At 49.9% G+C, this 20,767-nt stretch overlaps 1 protein-coding gene and 1 long non-coding RNA gene across 4 annotated transcripts in view; one reads left to right on the forward strand and one right to left on the reverse strand.

Annotated features, from left to right (window-relative positions):
* The window catches only part of SRD5A1 (steroid 5 alpha-reductase 1), a 27,158-nt gene extending 21,704 nt beyond the window's left edge, over positions 1-5,454 (forward strand). The window contains exon 5 of one of the 3 annotated variants that reach the window (XM_086675760.1): positions 4,929-5,454. In XM_086675760.1, coding sequence (XP_086531886.1) covers positions 4,929-5,025 — 97 coding nt within the window. In that variant the 3' untranslated portion in view covers positions 5,026-5,454. Of the gene's footprint in view, positions 1-613; positions 1,434-1,476; positions 3,390-4,928 lie in introns of those variants that run through there. The other 2 variants (XM_086675756.1, XM_086675764.1) reach the window with 2 other exon arrangements.
* LOC147583999 (uncharacterized) overlaps positions 1-19,720 on the reverse strand; it is a 26,931-nt gene extending 7,211 nt beyond the window's left edge. Inside the window, exons 1-2 of the long non-coding RNA XR_015240393.1 lie at positions 19,563-19,720; positions 10,733-10,939 (exon numbers count right to left, since the gene is read on the reverse strand). This is a non-coding gene — a long non-coding RNA (uncharacterized LOC147583999). The remainder of the gene's footprint in view (positions 1-10,732; positions 10,940-19,562) is intronic.
* Between the last annotated feature and the right edge of the window lie 1,047 nt (positions 19,721-20,767).

Below are 20,767 nucleotides of genomic sequence, written 5' to 3' on the forward strand. Positions count from 1 at the left end.
GAATTTAACACATTTGACAAACCCGTCCATCCTCATCGGGGGAGAAAAGTCTGACGCTGTCCGACGTCATACGGAGCTCAGCCGCTCATGCGACAATCCCGTGGGCATGCGTGGGCCTTGCTGCCCTGGTTTCGCAGATTTTGAACTGCCCTTTGCTCCCGTGCACAGTGCGTGGCGCTGCTGAAGGTCCCGGGTCCTAGCAGGCCTGGTCCGTTCGGCTTCTGAATAACGTAGATTTCTCGCAGATCTAGAGGCCAGAGGTCTGGGGTCAGGGGCCAGGATGGTGGAGTTCTGGTGAAGGCCACTCTGGGTTGCGGAGGGTACCGTCTCTCTGTGCCCTCGCGTGATGGGGGTGGGGGGTGGGGGGGACCGGAGGACAGGATCCCATTCCTGAAGGCTCCACCTCCCAAAGGCCCCACCCCCTCATACTGCAACAACAGGCACTGGGTGTTTAACATATGAATTTGAGGGGGGGAAGGGGGGGGGACATGTGCAAAGGGTGGCACAGGCCCCCAAGAACCTCTGTACCCAGAGAGCATGCGGCACCTTTTCCCGTACTTGGCGTTGCAGTCGTGAGCGCCCCACGCTGAGAGGCAGGCGCCCTCGTCTCCAGGCAGGTCACTGATGTGGAAGAGAAGGGCTGTGACCGTGGCCTCGCGACAGAAGTGACGCTTGCTCCAGAGTCCACCCACCAGCTTCCCACTCGGTGGCTTCCCGGCCGTTGAAAGCGCACCCAGCAGGCAGACACGCTGGGGCGCCCCGTTTGCAGACTGAGCGTGAAACTTACCTGAAACCGGCAGATTTTGCCGATTCCCTGGCCGCTGGCTGTTGCCACCTGTTTCTGCCCTGTAAACAAACAGTCGCTTTCCACCATGAGTTTATCTGTTGTGCTTATGGAAACTCCTTCTCTTCTGCCCATTTCTCCATCTCCTCAAGTTACTTGAGGTTTTCACTCCATCCACTTAGCCGCCACCCTCCCCAGCCAGCCAGTACCGCGGAACCAACGGGCATCAGCCTGGCTGGTGTCATTCATACCAAAACTGAAAATACCTGTTTGTTCCGAGTGCAGGGTCCCGTTGCGTTCTCCCAGCTTTGTCTGAGAGCCCCCGGGGCGCGTGGCTGGGCGCACATCTCCCCCACCCTGGTCTGGAGGCACTGTCCTCTCCTGGGGAGACTTCCTGCGGGAATCTGAGTCACCACAAGTGCCGGTCCTCTGCCCCAGTCTGCATGCTCCCGGGGTCTGCAGACCTTGCCCCCCCCCGCCCCCCCCGCTGCATTGATCGGCACCCTCACACGCCAGTAACCTTCGTGGCCAGCATGAATCCTGCTTTTGTGACCCAAGCAGAATCAAACTGTGCACCTGAAATGCCGAACTTTTTGTTACTACTTTTAAAAATCTCTGTACTCCTGCATAACGAAAAGTGACAAAATCATTTCCTTCTCTTAGTGTGTTTTTTTTTGTGTGTCTGATTTTAGGTGGTACCTTGAGAAATTTGAAGATTATCCAAAGTTCAGGAAAATTATAATCCCGTTTTTGTTGTAAATTTGTTGTCAGTGGATGGTCTCCGACTTGCCGCGTTTCAGTGATGTTTCTCTAGGGATCGTGTAAATGAATTGCTTTCTGTCATTTTCCTGTTCCTTCATCCGTTTCAAGATTTGCTCTAGGAATGTGTTCCTGGTAAGTGCGTCAGCTGCCTAACACCAAGCTAATGAGACCGAAATGCAGGCTGGAGTAGCGGGTTGCACGCCGGCTCGAGAATCTGCAGCTCTGGGTCATTCCCGCTGACCACTTCTCGGACTTTGGAGTCTCCTCTTTTGGCTGCATACAGCTAAGCGAGCACAAGACCAGGATTACGAGCCATTTCTGATGGCCTCCGTGGACTGAAACATGTCACTGCCCCTGTACCACCCATTCCAACCATCAGTTCAAGGCCGGACGTGATGTCGCCCCCTCCCCTGATAAAGGCAGAACTGTCTCCATGGTCCCGCTCACCCCGCTGGGTCAGCGAGGCCAGGGGGCACCCAGAGTGGTCCCAGCCCCGGGGAAATGTCCAGGCTCTCACTAGGGTGCTGCGCAGCAGAGAGCTTGGGGGCAGAGAGAGGAGACACGGGGCCAGCTGAGGCCTGGACAAGAGGCCTCTGGCACCTGCAGCATCCTGGCTCCCCGGGTGACTAGACTACAGGGCAGGGGGCTGTGTGCACTCATGTAAAGGGTAAGGCGCTCTGTCCCCCACGGAGAGGACTTCTTGGAGGCCCGGGTGGGAGCAGGGAGCCCCTTGTGCCGATCACCACAGGCACCAGCAGTCTCTGGTTTAAGATGATTTTTCTCCCTTCCAGGTAGAACTAGCAAGTGTTAAAGCACTTTTTTCTCAGTACCCTCAGTATCCCAAAACAGTATCTTGAAACAGAATGTCTTACTCTAGATGCCCTTGAGAGGTCCGCGGAGGTAAATCATAGGAATAAAATGGACCACATACTGCCTGATATGTAAAAGATATCTCAGAAGGCTGAGAATCTGTAAAAGAAATCTAACAGAAGGCTACTAAATCTCTGGGCCGCTCTGTGAAGCTCTGATGGGACATGTGGCGGAGGTCCCCTCCTGGCTGTGGCAGCAGTGCCTCAGTGGCCACCGCGTCTGTGGAGCCAGAATCTGCAGGAGCAGGGGAGGAAGGAGGAGACTGTTCACTCTGATCCGCTGACCTGCTAGGTGGGTGGCTGGGGGCACCAGAGCATGTCCAGAGCATGCGCGGCCCCAGAGCCCCCCATGGGCTCCCCGACCCCTCTCCTGGCTGACCTTCCCAGCCACGGTCTCGCCCCTCTCGAGGTTTTATGTAGGAGCCATGTTCTCGGTGTTAGTGATTTGTGGAGTCTTCGTTTGATTTCAGAATTACGCAGCCAACGTCTCCGATGGAACTATGCTTCATTGTAACTGGGGACAAAACGGTTTTGAAGAGAAATTTTGGTATTCAATGCACTTCGTTCCTTTTTCTGAGCCTTTTCCAATTACTTGAGAACACGAAGCAATAAATATTTTGGATCTCCTCGGGAAAACTCAAAAGTCCAAGCAAGTCACGATGGATTTGGGCTGCTGTGCTCTGGAAGGTGCACGCGGCCGGGAGAAGGATGCTAGTCTGAGAGCCGGAGAAGCTCGCTGTGATGTTTTTCTCCTTTTGTGAACGGCCCGAGCGAAGGAATGCTTGGGTTGACTCAGGCTTTGATGTGTGGTTCATGCTTTCATCCGCCCGCACTGGGTGGACGATTGATAGGAACAAATCTTCCATCTTGTCTCTCCGCCCTCCCTCCATTTCCTAAAAACTGCCACTTAGCAAATTGTCATCAATTACTGTGTTAATCATAACAAGGAGATTAATAAAATTACTTCAAGCCCAGTCATTTTGTGTTCAGGGTTACTCCAGTGTCTCGGCACGTTTTCACTCCACAAACTCACGCCGTATCGTTGTGCTGAGCCCGGACACCTGCTTCTCCTCGATGTCCCCATTCCATCGTGTCAGACACGATGACGTGTCTCCGGTCCTCGGCGGAGCTGAGGGACACTCTGTAAATGCCGTGCCTGCCTGTTCAGGTAGTTCTTCGGTATCTGACGGTTTGCTCATTGTGGATGACAGTGCGTCCCCAAGCACGTTTTGTAACGAGGGTAAATGAGCACCATCGGTGTTCACGTGTTTGTCCTGCCAGCCCAGCCTCTGGGGGCATTTTGTGCATCCCTGCCATTCTCTCCGGTTGAGCTCCGGTTCTGGAGCGTCACCGTCCCACCATCCGCAAACCTGTCACGTTCTTGTTTAGCGGTACTTGAGGCTGTTGTTTCTGCTGTCGCTTGCTTCCTATAGTAACAAGAAATTCGAGAACAATGCTGATTGTCAGGATTCTTGTGCGATTTTAACAGCAGTGCCATTCTGTGAGATTACGGTTTAGAACGTTTCTTTTATTTTCTTACTTGGTCATTGGTCTGTTTTCTACTGGAGCCAATGGAATTGTTTCTTTGCTTTAAAAAAAAATCTGCAATATTTCTCTTGAGATTTTCAAGGGGACTGCATACACATCAGAAATGAGAAAGAGGGCTTTCCGTCAGGTGCAGAGGGGGAAGGCGAACTGAGAACACACCCACATGGGACGCTGATCTTGTGGGTTTTCTTCATTAAATGTTCTCTGCATGTCCTTTATGATGGTGATTTCCTCTGTGTCTCCTGACTTCCTATTTGCTTATCTTCACTGTTCTAATTTAGGGGAAATCTTTTCATCGTGCTCGTAACTGCTCGGGAGGACCACCTCAGTCATCTGTTTGCCTAGCAGGTGTATTTGTAGCTTTTAAGGCTGTGTGTTTCTGCTCTGTGACACTTCCTAAGGTTTTACAGGGTTTTTTTTTTTTAACACATTAAATTACTTTTGAGAGAGAGAGAGAGAGAGACACAGAATCTGAAACAGGCTCCAAGTTCCGAGCTGTCAGCACAGAGCCCGAGACGGGGCTTGAACTCACAAACGTGAGATCATGACTTGAGCCAAAGTCGTTTGCTTAACCCACTGAGCCCTCCAGGCGCCCCTGCACTTCCTAGAGTTTAATGACCTTCCTATAATTATGACCCTAAATAGTCTCCAGCTGTACTTGTTAGGTTTGTCTCAATCTCACAATTTCTAGGAAATTCATTTTGGTTTGAAAGGGTGCTTTTTTTCTTCTCAACCGTTTGAGAGATTTCATTGAAAGGTTTTTCTTCTTTTTCACACATGTGGATACAGTAGAGATCATTTTCTGTGAAATCTCTCCCGCGCAGATTTTGAGTTTTCCTTCTGTGGCCTCAAGCTCTTCATAACAAGGCTGTTCTCGAAAGCTGATGCTGTTTGTTCTGTCGTGTGTTAATTCAGAGATATTGACCCCATTGTTAAACTTGTCTGCAACCTTATTTCTCGTCCAGGTCAGATTTCCCTTGTGTGTCTAATAGTTTTTGCTTTGTGTTTTGCTGCTGGCATTCTGCAAAACTTTTCATCCACCCTGTTATCGATGTGAGATAATCTTCCCGCTGAGTGCTGCTCTCCTGGGATCCGGCTTTGCTCCGAATACTGCCATGCTATGGCTTTCGTTGGCACATTCACCCGGCGTTTCCCGGCCCTTCCAAGCGCTCAGATTTGTTTCGTTTTCTTTAACAACACAAGAAACAGACTTGGCTGTGGAATAAGCTGGCTCAGATTCTCTCATTAACTGCGATACTGAAATGTCCTTTTATCGTGTTTTCTATTTTTAGTATTTGTAACTTCCTTTTTTAAAAAATTTTCTATAGTGACTTAGGGAAATATTTCCTTTAAAGAGGCACCCGTGTCTGACTCTTGATTTCGGCTCAGGTCACCATCTCACGGTTAACAAGTTCCAGTCTCGCATCGGGCTCCACGCTGACAGTTCTGAGCCTGCTTGGGATTCTGTCTCTCTCCCTCACTCTCTGCCCCTCCCCCTGCTTGTGTGTGCACGTGCATTCTCTCTCTCTCTCTCTCTCTCTCTCTCTCTCTCTGTCTCTCAAGTACACTTTAAAAAAGGCAACATTAGGAATGGTTTTTATATTTTCAGGAGTACATTTAAACTCTCTCAATTCAAAATGATGAACTGAACACGTGCCTTTCCTCCCCCTCCTGGTCCTGAGCCGTTACAATCACTGTGAAGGAATCTAAGGGCCCACGGCTGGGACTGATAAAGCAGGGCAGGGGGCCGTGGCGCTGGAGAGCCCACGGTGTGCCCTGCTGAGACGGCAGGTCCTCTTGCCACGGCTGACAGAGGGGGAGGTGAGATGTGCCCCTGGAAGTGAGTCCGTGCACCTGTGCACCTGGGCTCTGGACTCAGAGCTGACAACAGTGCCCTCTCCATTCTTGCTCCCCACAAACAGCACATAAGCCCCAGGAGCTCTGCACCCATTTCTGGGGAAAATGCAGTGGGAGCAGGGTCAGGGAAGGAGCTAAGTAAAAACTAGCTATCTGGGTACAGCCAGAGTAAGCAGATGTTGGCATCCCAGAAAAAAATAAATCCACATTTTGGTTCTTAGGGACCCACCAGTGTAGTAGCCAGCCACCTTCTGCCTCGTGTTGCAGGAGAGCCCCAGGAGGTGTGGTCCCCGCAATCACAGGCTCCCACTCAGCTCTTCTGGAGCTTTTTCAGAAATGTGCACTGATGGTCAGGGATCACCAGATACTTAGAAAAGGTTACATCGTGGAAGAAAAGCAAATGCCTCTGAAGAAAACATCATTCCAGAAGCAAAAGGGAAATGTTTTAGAAACAAATTGTAACATCAGGGGATACTGGGCCTCGGCAGGTGAGTGGCCAGAGGGACGAGGTGCCCTGGAATGTGACCCAGCAATGTTCAGGAATGGACTGCCGGTGTGACTGACAAATCGCGTGTCCGATAAGAGTTCTGCATCCAAATACACAAAGAACTCTCAAATTTCAACAATAAAAACTTCAGAACAATCTTTACCACAGGCAAAAGATTTGAACAGACTCTTCATCAAAGAATACATACAGGCGGCAGGCCAGTAAGTAGGTGCAAAGACGCTTACCACCTCTAGTCGTTAGGGAAACGCCAATCACACCACACTCCCCGTCCCTTAGAATAACTGAAATCGAAGAAAACGACCAACGAAGGCTTCGTGAGGAAGCAGAGACTCTGAAACTCACACACACTCGCTGGTGGGAATGTGAGATGGCGAAAACACTCTGGCAGTTTCTTTAAAAGTTAGACATACACTTGCTATATGACCCAAATATTTCACTCCTAGGTAATTGCCCAAGAGAAATGAAAGCGTAGAATGTATACAGAGACATTTACGGGAATGATCATAGCAGCTTTATTTGCAACAGCCCCAAACCGGAAACAACCCAATTGTCCGTAGGCAGGTGAATGACTAACTGTATTGTGGTATATCCATACGATGGAATACTACTGTGCAGGAAGAGAGGAAGAAACTATGAACAGTAGCAAGAAAATAATGTCTCAGCGTCACCATGCTGACAGAAAGGGGCGAGACAAAAAAGAACGCATGCTGTATTAGGTATGGGAAGCGTTTGCCTGCGGATGGGGGCTCTCGGGTGGGGGCTTTACAAAAGGACCAGAGGACACATTCGGGGTTGATGCTCCTTATCTTGCTTGTGCGATGGTTTCACATCTGTATGCATCATGTTATATGCTTTATAAATACATGCGGTTCATTGAATGTCCATTACACCTCAATGAAGCTGTTTTTAAAAATATAAGTTTATTATACCCGCATTAACAACAGGACGCCATGAAAGCAAAATTATCCGAGGACAGTGACTCTCGGAAATGAGAGAACAAAAATGTGGTAGAAGAGATAGAAGGTGAAATCAAGTCTATCCTAGAAAATAATCACAAAAGGCCAAGAAGCAAGAAACACGAGATGGTGTGGGAGCCCAACATGAGACCGGTAGGTGTCATAGAACAGCACCCTTCCCAGCATTTCTTTGGCCTGGGTAATTTCGGCCACTTCTCTCCACAAGAGCTCATCAGAGGTTTGCTTCGAGGTGACCCTCAAGACAGGGCGGGCTCACCAGAACCGAAGACCTTTCTGGTGAAGGAAGGAAGCAAGAGGGAGAACAGTTCACTGGAGAATAATACAGGGTTTGCCGTCGTGAGGAAACCCAAAGCAACACTACCAATACCACATGCAGAGAGCGAGTGTCGTAAAAGTATGAAAATATGGATTGGAGACTCATTAAGCCCATGACTGTGGTTGTCCTTGAAGATGAGGGGACTGAAGAGGGAATCTAGGTGATTGTCACATTCTGTGATGGGCATTTCTTCTTGTTTGAGAAATCTGAAGCAAATAGATCAGATCTGGTTTTTTGGATGTTACTATTTATACTGGGTGGTTATGTTATACTTTGTAGTTTTATGTATTGTTTATTTCTTAACCAAAATAAAAAGAATATAGAGAAGGCCGTGGAGCCTAGACTGTGAGGAAAGTATGTAAATGGGAAGGGAGAAAATGTGTCTCAGGGTGGGGCCCTGGAGAGCCCCACGCAGGCACCTGTGGCTGCCACTGTGTCCTTAGGACCGAGAGCCTTACCATGTTCTTTCCTGTCATCAGTTATTATTCTGGGGCTGGGGGTCACATAGGGAGTTCAGTTCAATGACAGATCCTGCAGACTGGGTGGGGCAGTTTAACAGGATCAACACTATATCCCCCGAGCCCTGGTACCCAGGGGAATAGCACAGGGGCAGGTCACCCGATACATGGCCCGCTGTGGTCAGGCTCGCATCAGATGACAGAGGTCAAAGGCAGAACGCAGTTTCGTCCTCAGGAGACCTGCGGTCTAGCGTGGAGACAGACGTACCATGAGAATACAGTGGGATGTTTGCATTATGGAAAATTACGAGGGCAGAGGGACCTCCAGTCTGCTCAGAGAGTGTGGCTCCAGTATGACTCGAGGAGAAACAGTCTCGGCAGAAGTCATACCTGTAGGGGCTGAAAGTGTGGGAGGGCCCCTGCTCTTCCAAGGAGGCTTTCCCGGGGCTGCATTTAGGCTGATGTTGGTGAAAATAAAGTGAGAAGGGAGGTAGGGGATGGGCGCCAGGGTGAAACGGACAGGGGAGCAGCAGATCGAGAAGGTGCCCACGTGGCAGCTGAAGGACGATGGAAAGACCCTGTCGCTCAGCACCCTCTGGCGATGCCTGCACGGGAGGACGTGAGCCCCACGCGTGGACGCGCTTCTTCTGGTAGCGTGGCGGGGGCGCAGTGCAGGTGGCGGGGCCGTGGCTGGGAGACGGGCAGGGAGTCTCCATAAGAGAAAATGAGGATCGGAACTAGAGAGTGTGGGAGGGGGTGAATATGAACCCCATTTGGGAGCTGGCAGTTGAAGGCTGTATTTTTAAATGAGCGTAACATTCGAACAGACGTCTCACTAAAGAAGACACACCTGCGACTGAGAAGTACCGGAAACGATGTTTAACCTCTTTACTCACTAGGAAAACGCAAGTTAAAACCGTTACCACGTACCACACACGTGGCAGAAGGGCTGAAATGAAGGGGCCAAGTGCTGGCGAGGGGCTCCAGCCGCCCAAACCGTCACCCTGCATCACGGGGGGACGTGAGAGAGTGAGGCCACTCGGGGGAACTTCCAAATTCCGATTTCCTTCCCTTCTTTCCTCTTCTTTTTTTCTCTTTCCCTTCCTTTCATTTTTTTCATTCTCTCTCCCTCTCACCTTTTTTTTTTTTTAATTTTCAGAATTTTAATGCTAATCAAAAGCCCAGTAATTCATGGTCTTACTTTTTACCACTATTTGGTCACAAACGGCAAACGCTATTGGTCTACAACATTATCATCTATCCATACACAAGAGCAGAACATTTTCTTAATCTTTTAAATCTGAGTTTCAAAGTTTAGCTGAATTTCTGTTGAAACTTAGGTTTTAGTCATAAATAATTGAATTAAAAAAACATTTTTTTTGCATGTTCTTTGAAGGACATTCACGGTGTGAATTGAATTTAGTAAAAGCACCACTACCAAGTTTAGAAATTACATTTCTGACATTCATCATCCCTGGACTTAAAATTACTGAAAGCTTTCTCCTTCAGTGTCAAAGATCTGGAGTATTTATCCCGTGGCATACTGAATTAGAAGCCTGTTGTTAGAGGATTTGGAAACAGTTTGTCACATGCTGAGTGTAGACTGTAATACGGTCAGATATTCCAGCTCAAGTTGACAGGCAAAACATCATTGAGACTTAGAGTTCTGTATTGTGTTCTGTATTTAACAAGAAAGTAAAATTTCAATTTGGATAAATAAAACTAATTTCACTTTCAAAGGCCTGACATTGTAAAGAATGCAATGTGCACACAAGAACCATTACCACACCCTTGCCCCACTTCCCTCTTTCGAGAAACTTGCAGCTGGTCAAGCAGGGAAGACGTTTGATGAGTCATAACCCAAGAGTTCACAGGCTCTTACAGTAGCTGGCTTTACATAGAGCTCTCAGATGTTAAAAGTTGAAATCTATAAAAATTTATTCTAAATATGCCAGTTACCAAAATATGAACATTTTCCCAGTAACACTCAAAAGTCATAACTTAATTTATACTACTGTACTGTGGATATAGCATCGATATACTATGTATATACCATAAGACACTAGTATACTATGAATATAGCATATATATGCTATGCATATACTATAAGAAACTATACTATGGATATAGCATATGTATGCTGTGTATATACTATAAGTCATACTACTATACTCTGTGTGTATACTATAGTTATATATGCTATACTAAGTTACAATACTTCGTTAAATATTTTTACATTTACATCACATAGTTTAAAAACTACAGGTTTGCTCAAAGTGAACCTTCACTGGTTGGACCAGAAAAAAAGGGAAATATTATTAACTAAAAATATCAATTTTAATTAACAAAAATTTAAGCCTTTTTTTAAATTGAAAAAAAAAACTAGTCCAGAAGTGGCCTCATCCCATAAAGATGGACCTTTGCCCAAACACAGTGAAAGAGACCTGAATAATTTCCTATCTTAGTTTCCACTCTGTGCCTTAGAATCCCTCACTCCGTCACCCTCTGACACACAGCACAGCATCTGCAGAAGATGTGATGGTAACGAGAGTGTATGGACCGTCAGACACACATTCAGCAGAACCAATAGGTCGATTGTCAACATGCTAAATTGTCCAGATATTGAGTGGTTGGTTCTACGCTAACTACTTACCTCGAATGTTGGCATTTTCCCAAGTTATTGCCTGAAGAGTGTGCCAGTGGCCATCCTAGGCAGTAGACCACCCAGAGTGTTCCCTTCACACGAGCTGGTCAGTGCCCCGGAGGCCGGCCGCCAAGGATCCGAGGCGAGCACTGCACGGCCTCCTCCGCGGTTACACCCACTGTCCGCCACCGACCACGAGAAGACCCGGTAGGGAACCTGGAATGATGGTCCGGGCTCAGAAAATTGTTAAACGAAGAGAACGACTTCCACTTTGCCTCTCAGCTGGACGAGAAGGCCAAGGTCGAATAGCTCCACGCTTCAGGGAGAGCGGGGACACGGCAACAAAGCCTGAGACTCTGGGTCCCGAAGCGTCCCGTGGGGAGCTAGTGGCTTTCAGGAGGACAGTCTGCAACACTGTGCCGGTCTCTGCCTCTGGCTAAAGGCCGTTCATGTCTGCTGCCACACACAACTGCCTGTGTATTTTCAGACCTATGACAGTCGTGGATGCCTATGGGGGTGGCTGTGGGAGTGTCCCGTCAGGGGGCCCTGTGGGGCAGAAGCAACTTGTAGAAGCTAAAGCCTCTCCCTAGGCCAGTTTGAGGCCCTACATCTGCCTCTCTCCTGTTACTGGACCTCCTTCTCAAAGCCCTCACTCAACCCCAACTGGCTTTGCCAAGGATGACATTTGCAGTTTCCTTGGGCTACAATGAAGTCCAAGATCACCAAAGAAGTGGCTTTAGAAGCTGTACTAAGTATGATTCAGTGGTTCCTGGCCCTGCGGCCTTCCACTCCCCCCCGGGGAGGACTCATTGCCTTGTCAGTTCCCGTGTGGGAACACAGGTCCGCCACCCCACCGTGGGCCCCGTGCCCTGTCCCCCAGGGCCGGCTGGGCAGGAGGCTGCTCCATAGGAGGACGGCCCTGCTGCTGGCGCTGCAGCCTCTCCTCAGGGACCTGTGTCCCAGCCTTACTTGTCAGGGTGGTGGCCCCCAGTCCTCCCTCTGGGAAGTGGGTGCATCCAAGAGCCCCGCCCACTGCTCTGCTCCCTTTGGAGACACCCCCCCCCCCAAGTCTGGAGGCCCCTCTGAGCTCCTGTGTCCCCACACCTGCCTTCCTCTGCCAAAATTACTCTGCTGTGGCAGCACCTGGGGCTGGGGCGGAGGCAAAAGCCCTTTCCCACCTGTTCTGACCCTCTCCCTGCTTCCGGCCAGGTCTGGAGAGCACCTCCTTCCACCCTTCGGTGTCCCCCGGGTTGGAGGAGGCAGGTTCCCCGGCTTGTCCTCTGCAACCCAGCTTCTCCATGACGTCAGCTGTTATGCCCAGAATTCGTGATCCCCAAAAACCACCAGGGAGCCGAGTCCGATGCAAAAGCAAAGAGCCTTCATTCGAGCTAGCTCGAGCTCAATCCCCTACCTGCACCGATGCAGCGGTGAGATACCGGAGAGAGAGAACGAGTTTCAAAAAGCACAAAGGTTTTACAGGGATCATGGCCTCAGCCGATTGGCTGCCAAAATGTGGTCCCAGATCAGCAATTATCAGCATCACCTGGAACTTGTTAAAAAATGCAAATGTTGGGCCTGGTGGTCACAGACCTACTGAATCAGAAACTCTGGGGGTGGGGCTCAGCAATCTATGTTTGAACAAGTCTTCCAGGAGATTCTGATGCACCGGAAGTTTAAGAACCACTGTGTCTGAGGATCTCTAACATGTTTGGCCTCAGCGTATACAGAACGTTTCTCACTGGTCACCTATGAACCATTGGCTGTCAGCCTTGCTGTGCTATATAAATACCTAGCACCAAACACCATCCCCAGAGACTCTGATGAATTGGTTTGGGGAGGGGTAAAATGCTCCCAGGTCATTCTAAGCCTGGACAGGGTTGAGGGCTCCTGCCTCTGGCCCCTCCCTGAGAGAAGCCCTCCCTCTTCCACTCACACTTTCCACGCCTCTCACACTCCCCTTCCTCCCCCCTCAGACTTCAGAAGAATGCATCAATCGGTAGCCTGCTTTCTTAGAAAACATAAGTTACTCAAGGGGAGGAGGCGTGTTCTGAGGTTTGAGCGGGAACTTCTTTCTGCGGCCACGTTGGGGACACAGTCACTAGTCAGCCGGCCTAGGTCTGCTCTTTCATCAGCCTTGTGGTTGGGATGTTGCACGGGCTGCAGGGCGGAGGGACGGACTGGCCTGGCAGGAAGGGGTGGGAGTTGGAGGACATCCCAAGGTTGTCACCATCTTCCAGTCACCAGCAGCATCTGCCTCCAGTGCCCTGAGGGCTCCGTTGTGAAGCTTCTCCCCACTGGGCTTTGCAGCATCCGGCGGGGACCGCCCTCCCACCTTTTACCTGCTTTGCACCCAAACCACGTGTCGTCCCTCCTCGCTCAGCAAGGCCGCTGGGCACGGTCACCTGCTCTCTGGGGACGTGCCGTGGGCTGCCATCTAGGGAGGACTTCACCCACTGGCCATGTTGGTTAAAGTTGAACTGCAACGAGGCAGGGGACTCATTGGACCCGTGTCCTCCTCACGGGACGCTTCTCCAGGGCCAGGACTGCACTCAGTACTATTTACTGAACACAGACTACGTGCCAAACGCCGTCAGAGATGCTCCGACGGATGGGCAGCTGAAGCAGTCCCCGCCCAGGCGCCGTGAAACGCAAGAAACTAGTAAGTAGCTAAAATAATGACCGGTAGGAAAAAGTGACAGAAATAAACAACACGAGGCCAAGTGAGGGGCTTACGGTCCATCCCAGGCCATTGTGGTGGCCAAACCCTGATCAGTGCACTCCAGCCCTCTCCCACTGTCGCCCTCCTGGGGACACACTTCCCTGTGTCCTGCTTATAGCAAGCACAGGCTTCATCCCGGTGCATTCTTCCTCAAACCCTTCTAGGTCCTTCCATACTGACTGGATCCAGGGGCATCTACTGCTCTGGGTTCTGGGACGCTGTCCCACGATTCCACCTCGAGAATCGCTGATCCTGGTGGGTAGGACCCTACATTACAGGAAGGGAAGTGCAGGAGGGGCCGCACGTCAGGGGCCAGCTCCTGAGGGGAAGCCTCGCCCTCCCCTAGCCAGCCTGGAGGGGAGCGGGAGGGGGTCCTGTGGACCAAGCCCACCCCCAAGGCACACTTGCACCCTGTGCTCTGAGATTTGCAGTCGCTGCTGGGAGTCAGGGAAAGCACTTTAGCTCTAAAAAACTCATTTGAGTCAAGGTGCCTGGGTGGTTAAGCGTCTGACTTCCGGCTCAGGTCATGATCTCACAGTTTGTGGGTTCGATCCCCACATTGGGCTCTGTGCTGTCAGCTTGGAGCCTGGAGCCTACTTTGGATTCTTTGTCTCTCTCTCTCTGCCCCTCCCCACTTGTACTCCGTGTCTGTCTTTGTCTCTCTCAAAAATAAACATAAAACAACCCCACCTCCTTTGAATCAAGATTTTACAAAACTTAGATTCGAATCCCTTGTTCAGAAATCCATTGTTCAGAAACCATTTGGAACAGTTGGGGGAAAAAAGACATCAGATACGATGCCAATAGATGGAGAATTCACAAGAGGTAAAGTCACATCTTGCTTCTTTTCTGGAGACGTGTGGTGGCTGCTTTGAGGACCCAGCTGTGCTGGCCGTCTGAGGCCTCACCCCTTGGAGACTTTCACCAAATTCGTCACAACGGATGGTGCCAGTCCAGTCCACCCCGGGCCACGAGTCGCTGCCCCCGCTGTGCCAGGCAGGCAGCACGAGGCCGCACACTAAATGCACCACCCGGTGTCCAGGTGTCTCGGGCCACCTGGTGCACTGTGCGTCCCAGCTTCTAGCACTGGTAGGACCTCACTCAGGCTCAGCTGCCTCTCTCCCGGCCCCGATGCCAGGCCTCTTCCTCCCCCGGATCCCTGCCTCTTCCTTCCATCATGTCCCAATCTGCCCCGTGAGTGTGAGTTTTAGGGGGCACGGATAACCTGTTCACTAGAGGACACGTGTCCCCGGGCCACAGGCTGCCTCCACCTTAGTGTAGACCAGTTAGGACACGCAGAGCAGTTGAAATCACCGGGCTGAACCCTGGCTCCACAGTCTCCTACCCATGTGACCTTGAACAAATCATCCAAATCCTGTGCCTCCATTTCCTCGTTTGCAGAAAAGGGTAATAGCATTGGCCACCTGGCACAGGCATGAGCATTATGTAAAAAATAACACTTGGAAAGGGGCGCCCGGGGGGCTCAGGCGGTTGAGTGTCTGACCTCAGCTCCGGTCACGATCTCGCAGTTCGTGAATTCGAGCTCTGCGTCAGCCTCTGTGCTGACAGCTCAGAGCCTGGAGCCTGCTTCGGATTCTGTCTCCCTCTCTCTCTCTCTCTCTCTCTCTCTCAAAAATAAATAAACATTAAAAACTTAAAAAAAATAACATTTGGAAAGCTCTCAGACACTGTTGGGCACATGGACGTATTTAATAAATACTAAAAAAATAACGTCTGCATTGTTGGAGAATACCAATATGGAGCCTCCGACTCTGCACCCCTATGCTGTTGAAATCACCCATTCGGAAGAAGGATACTGTCTGCCTCTTGGTCTCAGCTAGATTCCTTCTTAGGACAGTGAGCACCTTCACCTCCTTGTCTCGTGCTCTGAAAGTGACATTTCTCCCTGCAGAAGTACAGTATTTAATAGCTCTGTAAGATGTGTGGTTGTAGGATGCACCTACAGTGGTCCCGCGGTCCCTCCCTCCTGCTAGGCTCATATGACCAGGCTAGGCTAGGCTTACAGATGACTAGGATCATATGTATAGAACTTAGTATATGGAATTGGCTTATGCAATTACGAAGGCCGAGAAGTCCCACAACCAGCCACTCACAGACCGGGACTCAGGAAAGTCAGCGGTGGGTGTGGTTCCAAGTAGTTTGAATCCAAAGGCCTAAGAACCAGGAATGCCAACAGCATGGGGGCCAATGTCCCAGCTCAAAAAAGGCAGAGAGAAAGACATTCTCACTCTGTCTTTTGTTCTGCACAGGCCTCTGCGGGACTGGATGAGGCCCCCCCCCGCACTGGGGAGGACCGCCTGCTTTGCTCAGTCTATCAAAGCAAATACTGTCTCATCCAGACACACCTTCACAGACATGCCCAGAATCAAGCTGAACCAAATATCTGGGTACCCCTGTCTTCCTCGTCAAGGTAACAGGGAACTAACCGTTACGTCTCCTCATGCAGCAGTGCTAGGAGGATTATAATTACACATATGTGATTATGATACACAAGACTGTAACACCCATCTTGTGAGGAGATGCCCCCCCTCAGCTGGCATCTTCAAAGTCACTTTGGAAGCTGCCCCCCAGAGAAGGCCACATGGCCAGCAGACTCCCAGCAGGAAACAGAAGCCCTCAGTCCCACAGCCACCGGCCTGGAAGTAGATCCTTTCCCAGACGAGTCTCTGATGAGACCCCAGCCCCATTGACACCTTGTCTACAGCCTGGAGAGGCCCTGGGCAGAGAACCCGGCTAAGCTGTGCCTAGACTCCCGAGCCTCAGATACTCTGAGGTCATGAATGTGTGTGGTTTGACCCCTCTACATTTGTGGTGCCATCATTATGCCACGATAGACAACTAATACGATTACAACGCCCACGAGCATAAGGGTTTGCTTTTTTTGAAAACCACAATTGTCCAGGGATGGGAAACTCAAAATGGCTGAGACGAATATCCATGTGTCAAGGTATCAGTTCTCCCTTGCAAAGAACAGACCTTGATGGCCTTTGGTCTGTCTGTCTGTCCCAACCCCGCTGGCAGTAGAACGCTCTGGTCATACTGTTCTGGCTGCTTTGGGTCATTTCAACACCCAAAGCATAGGAAGAGAAAAACAGAACTGCTAGGTAAGCAAACCAGTTTCCCTGGACTTTCAGGACCTCACCATGGAGGAATGGGGTCTAAGTAACACTACCAATCAACTGAGAACCAGTTTGGAAACTGTTGGAAGGAGACGGCTTTCCCGGGCTTTATTTTTTTAAATGACATTCTCCCCTTTCCCTGAAGACAATAGGGCTGGAAAGTCACATTTCTGTCACTGCTGACTAACGGAATCCAACGATAATATTTCAGAACGCTCACCTGTCATTTATAAAAAAAAACCCACATCTCTGTCAAAGATGATACAAATGAACCATTACGTTGTCATTTCTTCAATGCCTGGTTCCACTAAGGCAATCAGTTTTTACTTAAAATGAATAGCTATCCGATAGGCAATATAAAAATCCCTCCGCATTTAGTGGTCTGTCTAGATATCTGCTGGCAAACGGACAGTTGTCTGTCTGTGGGGTGGAGCATGAGGGGTTAGACACCTGCATTCTGGAAGAATGATGGCCTCTTTCTCCCACCAAGCAGGAAACAAGACCTGGGCTGGAGCATAGATGGTTGAGGGAGGGTCTCGGAGGGACTGGGTATCTTCACCTTTCGTGCGGCTAGTCCTGTGATGAGCGTTGTTTCTGCCTTGAATGGGAAGGGAACATGGAATTTATGTCCCTGGAAGGCAGATGCAGGCTTATGTTCCCAGAAGGCCGATGCTGGCCTCCTGGTGGGAGGACAGCCTTGTCCACGGTGGCCCTTTGCCAGGGGACCTCTCCAACTTTACACTTCCTTTAAGAAGATGCTGGAAACCAGGTGGCTTTATGGATTACACTGGAAGGATGGGTTCTTCGGCATCTACAGAAGAGCTGGTTAAGAAAGAATGACCAAGGGCCGCCTGGGTGGCTCAGTCGGTTAAGCGTCCGACTTCGGCTCAGGTCATGATCTCGCGGTTTGTGGGTTTGAGCCCCACATCAGGCTCTGTGCTGACAGCTCAGAGCCTGGAGCCTGCTTTGGACTCTGTGTCTCCCCCTCTCCCTCTCTGCCCCTCCTCCAATCACACTCCATCTCTTTCTCTCTCTCTCTGTCTCTCAAAAATAAATAACATTAAAAAATTAAAAAAAAAGAAGAAAGAATGACTGAGATTATTACAACTCTGTGTGCTGGAGAGAATATGTGGGAAGCCTTTGTGTGATGCTCAGAGCCGACTGAAAACCACAGTCAGTGAAGGGGCCTTGGCCCAGACCACAAACCCCAGATGATGTTACAAGACACGTCACTTCCCATCTTGCTCGGAGCGACGCTCCTCGGAGCGCGGCCAGGACGGGAATGAGCATAGGAAGCTCGTGGTCAGGCTGCACAAGTGTGGGCGAGTTTAGGAAGAGTCTGGCCTGGATACCCGGGAACAATGAATTAAAGAGACATTTCGGAAAGCGAAACGTTCATCAATTCCCAATGCTTAGGGAGAAAAAGCATCGAAGACTCTAGGACCAGTGCTGCGTGCCTGCTGACTGTTGCAGGGTCCCGTTAAGTGTCGTGGCCCACAGCCGCCCAGCTGTCATGCAGCCCCACCTCCAGAGGCGCACCCGAGAGCAGACAGCGTCCAACTGGAGATTGCAACAGCTCAAGGGTCATGGTCAAACTGGACACCGAAAGTCCCGGCCATCATATTCTTTTTTTTTTTTTAATTTTTAAAAATTTATTTATTTAGATTGAGACAGAGAATGAGAGTTGGGGAGGGCCAGGGAGAGAGGGAAAGAGAATCCCAACCACACAGAACGTGGAGCTTGAACTCACGAACTGTGAGATCATGACCTGAGCCGAAACCAAGAGTCTGACGCTTAAGCGACTGAGCCCCCCTGGTGTCCTGGGCCGTCACATTCTTATGAGTAGATGTTTGCTATCCCTGCTGATGTCTGTATATTAATACTGTCTGCCCACGGTGGTGAGGATAGAGCCACCGCTCTGTGCATCTCTTGCTGAACCTGACTCGGTGGTCCTCAGTGTTACTGTCCTAGTAAGCAGTGGCTTAGGGAGAATTTTCTGGAGCAAGCGCAGACACTGAACTTCTTCAGTTTGACAGAATTAAAAGCAAGCTCGTTCTGTCAGTGAGATGATGATTTTCTTTCTCTCTTCAAATCCAGCTGGCCTGGCCTAACACACACACGTGAGAGGCAGGATTGTGGAAATACCTCACATCTCTTAGTGTCTTACTCTTTGCAAAGTAGTCGGCAGTCTGGATTGGTTGCTTTTGCTCCATGGCAAAGCGGCAAAATCTGTTCTCAAAGGCTCCACGTGGCTGGGAAAACTTCATTCCCAGCTGGGACCCCCTAAGGAGGGGGTCTTATTTATTTTGAGAGAGAGAGAGAACGAGAGCAGGAGTATGAGTGGGGGAGGGGCAGAGAGAGAGGGAGAATCCCAAGCTGCCTCCACCCTCAGAGTAGAGCTTGACACTGGGCTCGATCTCAAGACCATGAGATCATGACCTGAGCTGATAATCAAGAGTCAGAAGCGTAACTGACTGAGCCACCCAGGAGCCCCTCTCCATTACTTTCGAAAGATGTGTTAAGAGAAGGTTGGGCCCAATTAGTCTAGAAACATATTTCTCTCATAACGATAAGCCAATTTATTCTGCTTACAAGAAGAAATATCTACATTAGGCCCATGAAGAAGAAGAAGAAGAAGAAGAAGAAGAAGAAGAAGAAGAAGAAGAAAAAATACCTGGGTAACAGGCATATGAACAAACACTCAATATCAAATTAAAACCACCCCAAGGTACCACTACATGCCTATTAGAATAGTCCACATCCAAAACCCTGACAACCCCAAATGCTGACGGGGTGTGGAGCACAAGGAACTCCCGTACATTACTGACGGGAATGTAACTTGGGGCACCCACTTCGGAAGACAGAACTGACCCCATTCTTACCAAATGATCCAGCGTGTCAACTCACCTGGTTGAAATGAGCTGAACATTTACATCCACCCCAAACCCCGCACACGAACGCTTCTAGCAGCTTTACTCACAATTGTCAAAGTTTAGATGCCTTCCAATAGGTGAGTGGATAAAGACACTGGTCCCTCCAGACAGTGTGATATTTACAGCCACAAACAGACAAGGAAGAAATTTGACCCATTTGCCGCGTGAAAGAAGCCAATATGGAAAGAGTTTATGCTGTATGACTCCAACTACATGACATCCTGGAGGAGGCGGAACCACGGAGACGATAAAAAGACGAGTGGTTGCCAGGGGTTGGGGGTGGGGAGAGGGATGACGCGACAGAGCCCGGAGGATTGTTAGGACAGTGAAACCACTCTGTGTGATACTGTAACGATGGACACACTCCATTATGCATTTGTCCAAACCCACAGGGTGGACAGCACCAAGGAGGCACGCTAACGGAGACCACGGACTTCAGTTCCTAATAATGGATTGTTATCATAATGTTATTTCATTATAGTTAGGTTTATCGCTTAAATTTTAATCTACTTTAGTTATTAAGTTTAAATGCTATTTGTGTTTTCCTCCATTTGAATGATCACTACACTATTAATATCTCCAGCTGTTACAAATGTGCCACGCTAACGGACGATGTCAGTAACGAGGGAATCTGTGTCCAGGGAGAGCACAGTAAGAACGGTAAACGGGAATGCCTCTTCCCACCCAATTTCTGAGGCTCGGATTTTCACGGGGCTCTGCTCCAGCGCCCTCCTGCTCAAGGCGGCCAGGCAAATGGACACTTGACTCTGAGCCGCTTCACAGAGCCCTTGTGCTGGACGGATTTCTCACAGGCAGGTGTGTGAACTCCCAACAGGGGCTGCCCTCCCAGGAGTCGATCCCAGGTCCCACTGGCACAGCTGGTCCCTTCTGCAAACCAGACCATCTGGAGGGACAGCTAAGGTGGGATGGGCCTGCCCCACGTGGTTGTATCTCAGGTGGCACTCTGGGGCACGTTATAAAAAGATGCCCTTCTCGGGGCGCCGGGCTGGCTCAGTCGATTAAGCATCTGACTTCGGCTCAGGTCATGATCTCTGGGTCGGTGAGCTTCGAGCGCCGTGTTGGGCTCTGTGCTGACAGCTCGGAGCCTGGAGCCCGCTTGGGATTCTGTGTCTCCCTCTCTCTCTGCCCCTCCCCTGCTCATGCTCTGTCTCTGCCTCTCTCTCTCAAAAATAAATAAACATTAAAAAAATTTAAAAAAAGAAAGTTACAAAAAATAAAAAGGTGCCCTTCC

This window comes from Puma concolor, chromosome A1 (assembly GCF_028749965.1).
Source record: "Puma concolor isolate L17-30 chromosome A1, mPumCon1.1.hap2, whole genome shotgun sequence".
NCBI classification, from domain to species: domain Eukaryota; kingdom Metazoa; phylum Chordata; class Mammalia; order Carnivora; family Felidae; genus Puma; species Puma concolor.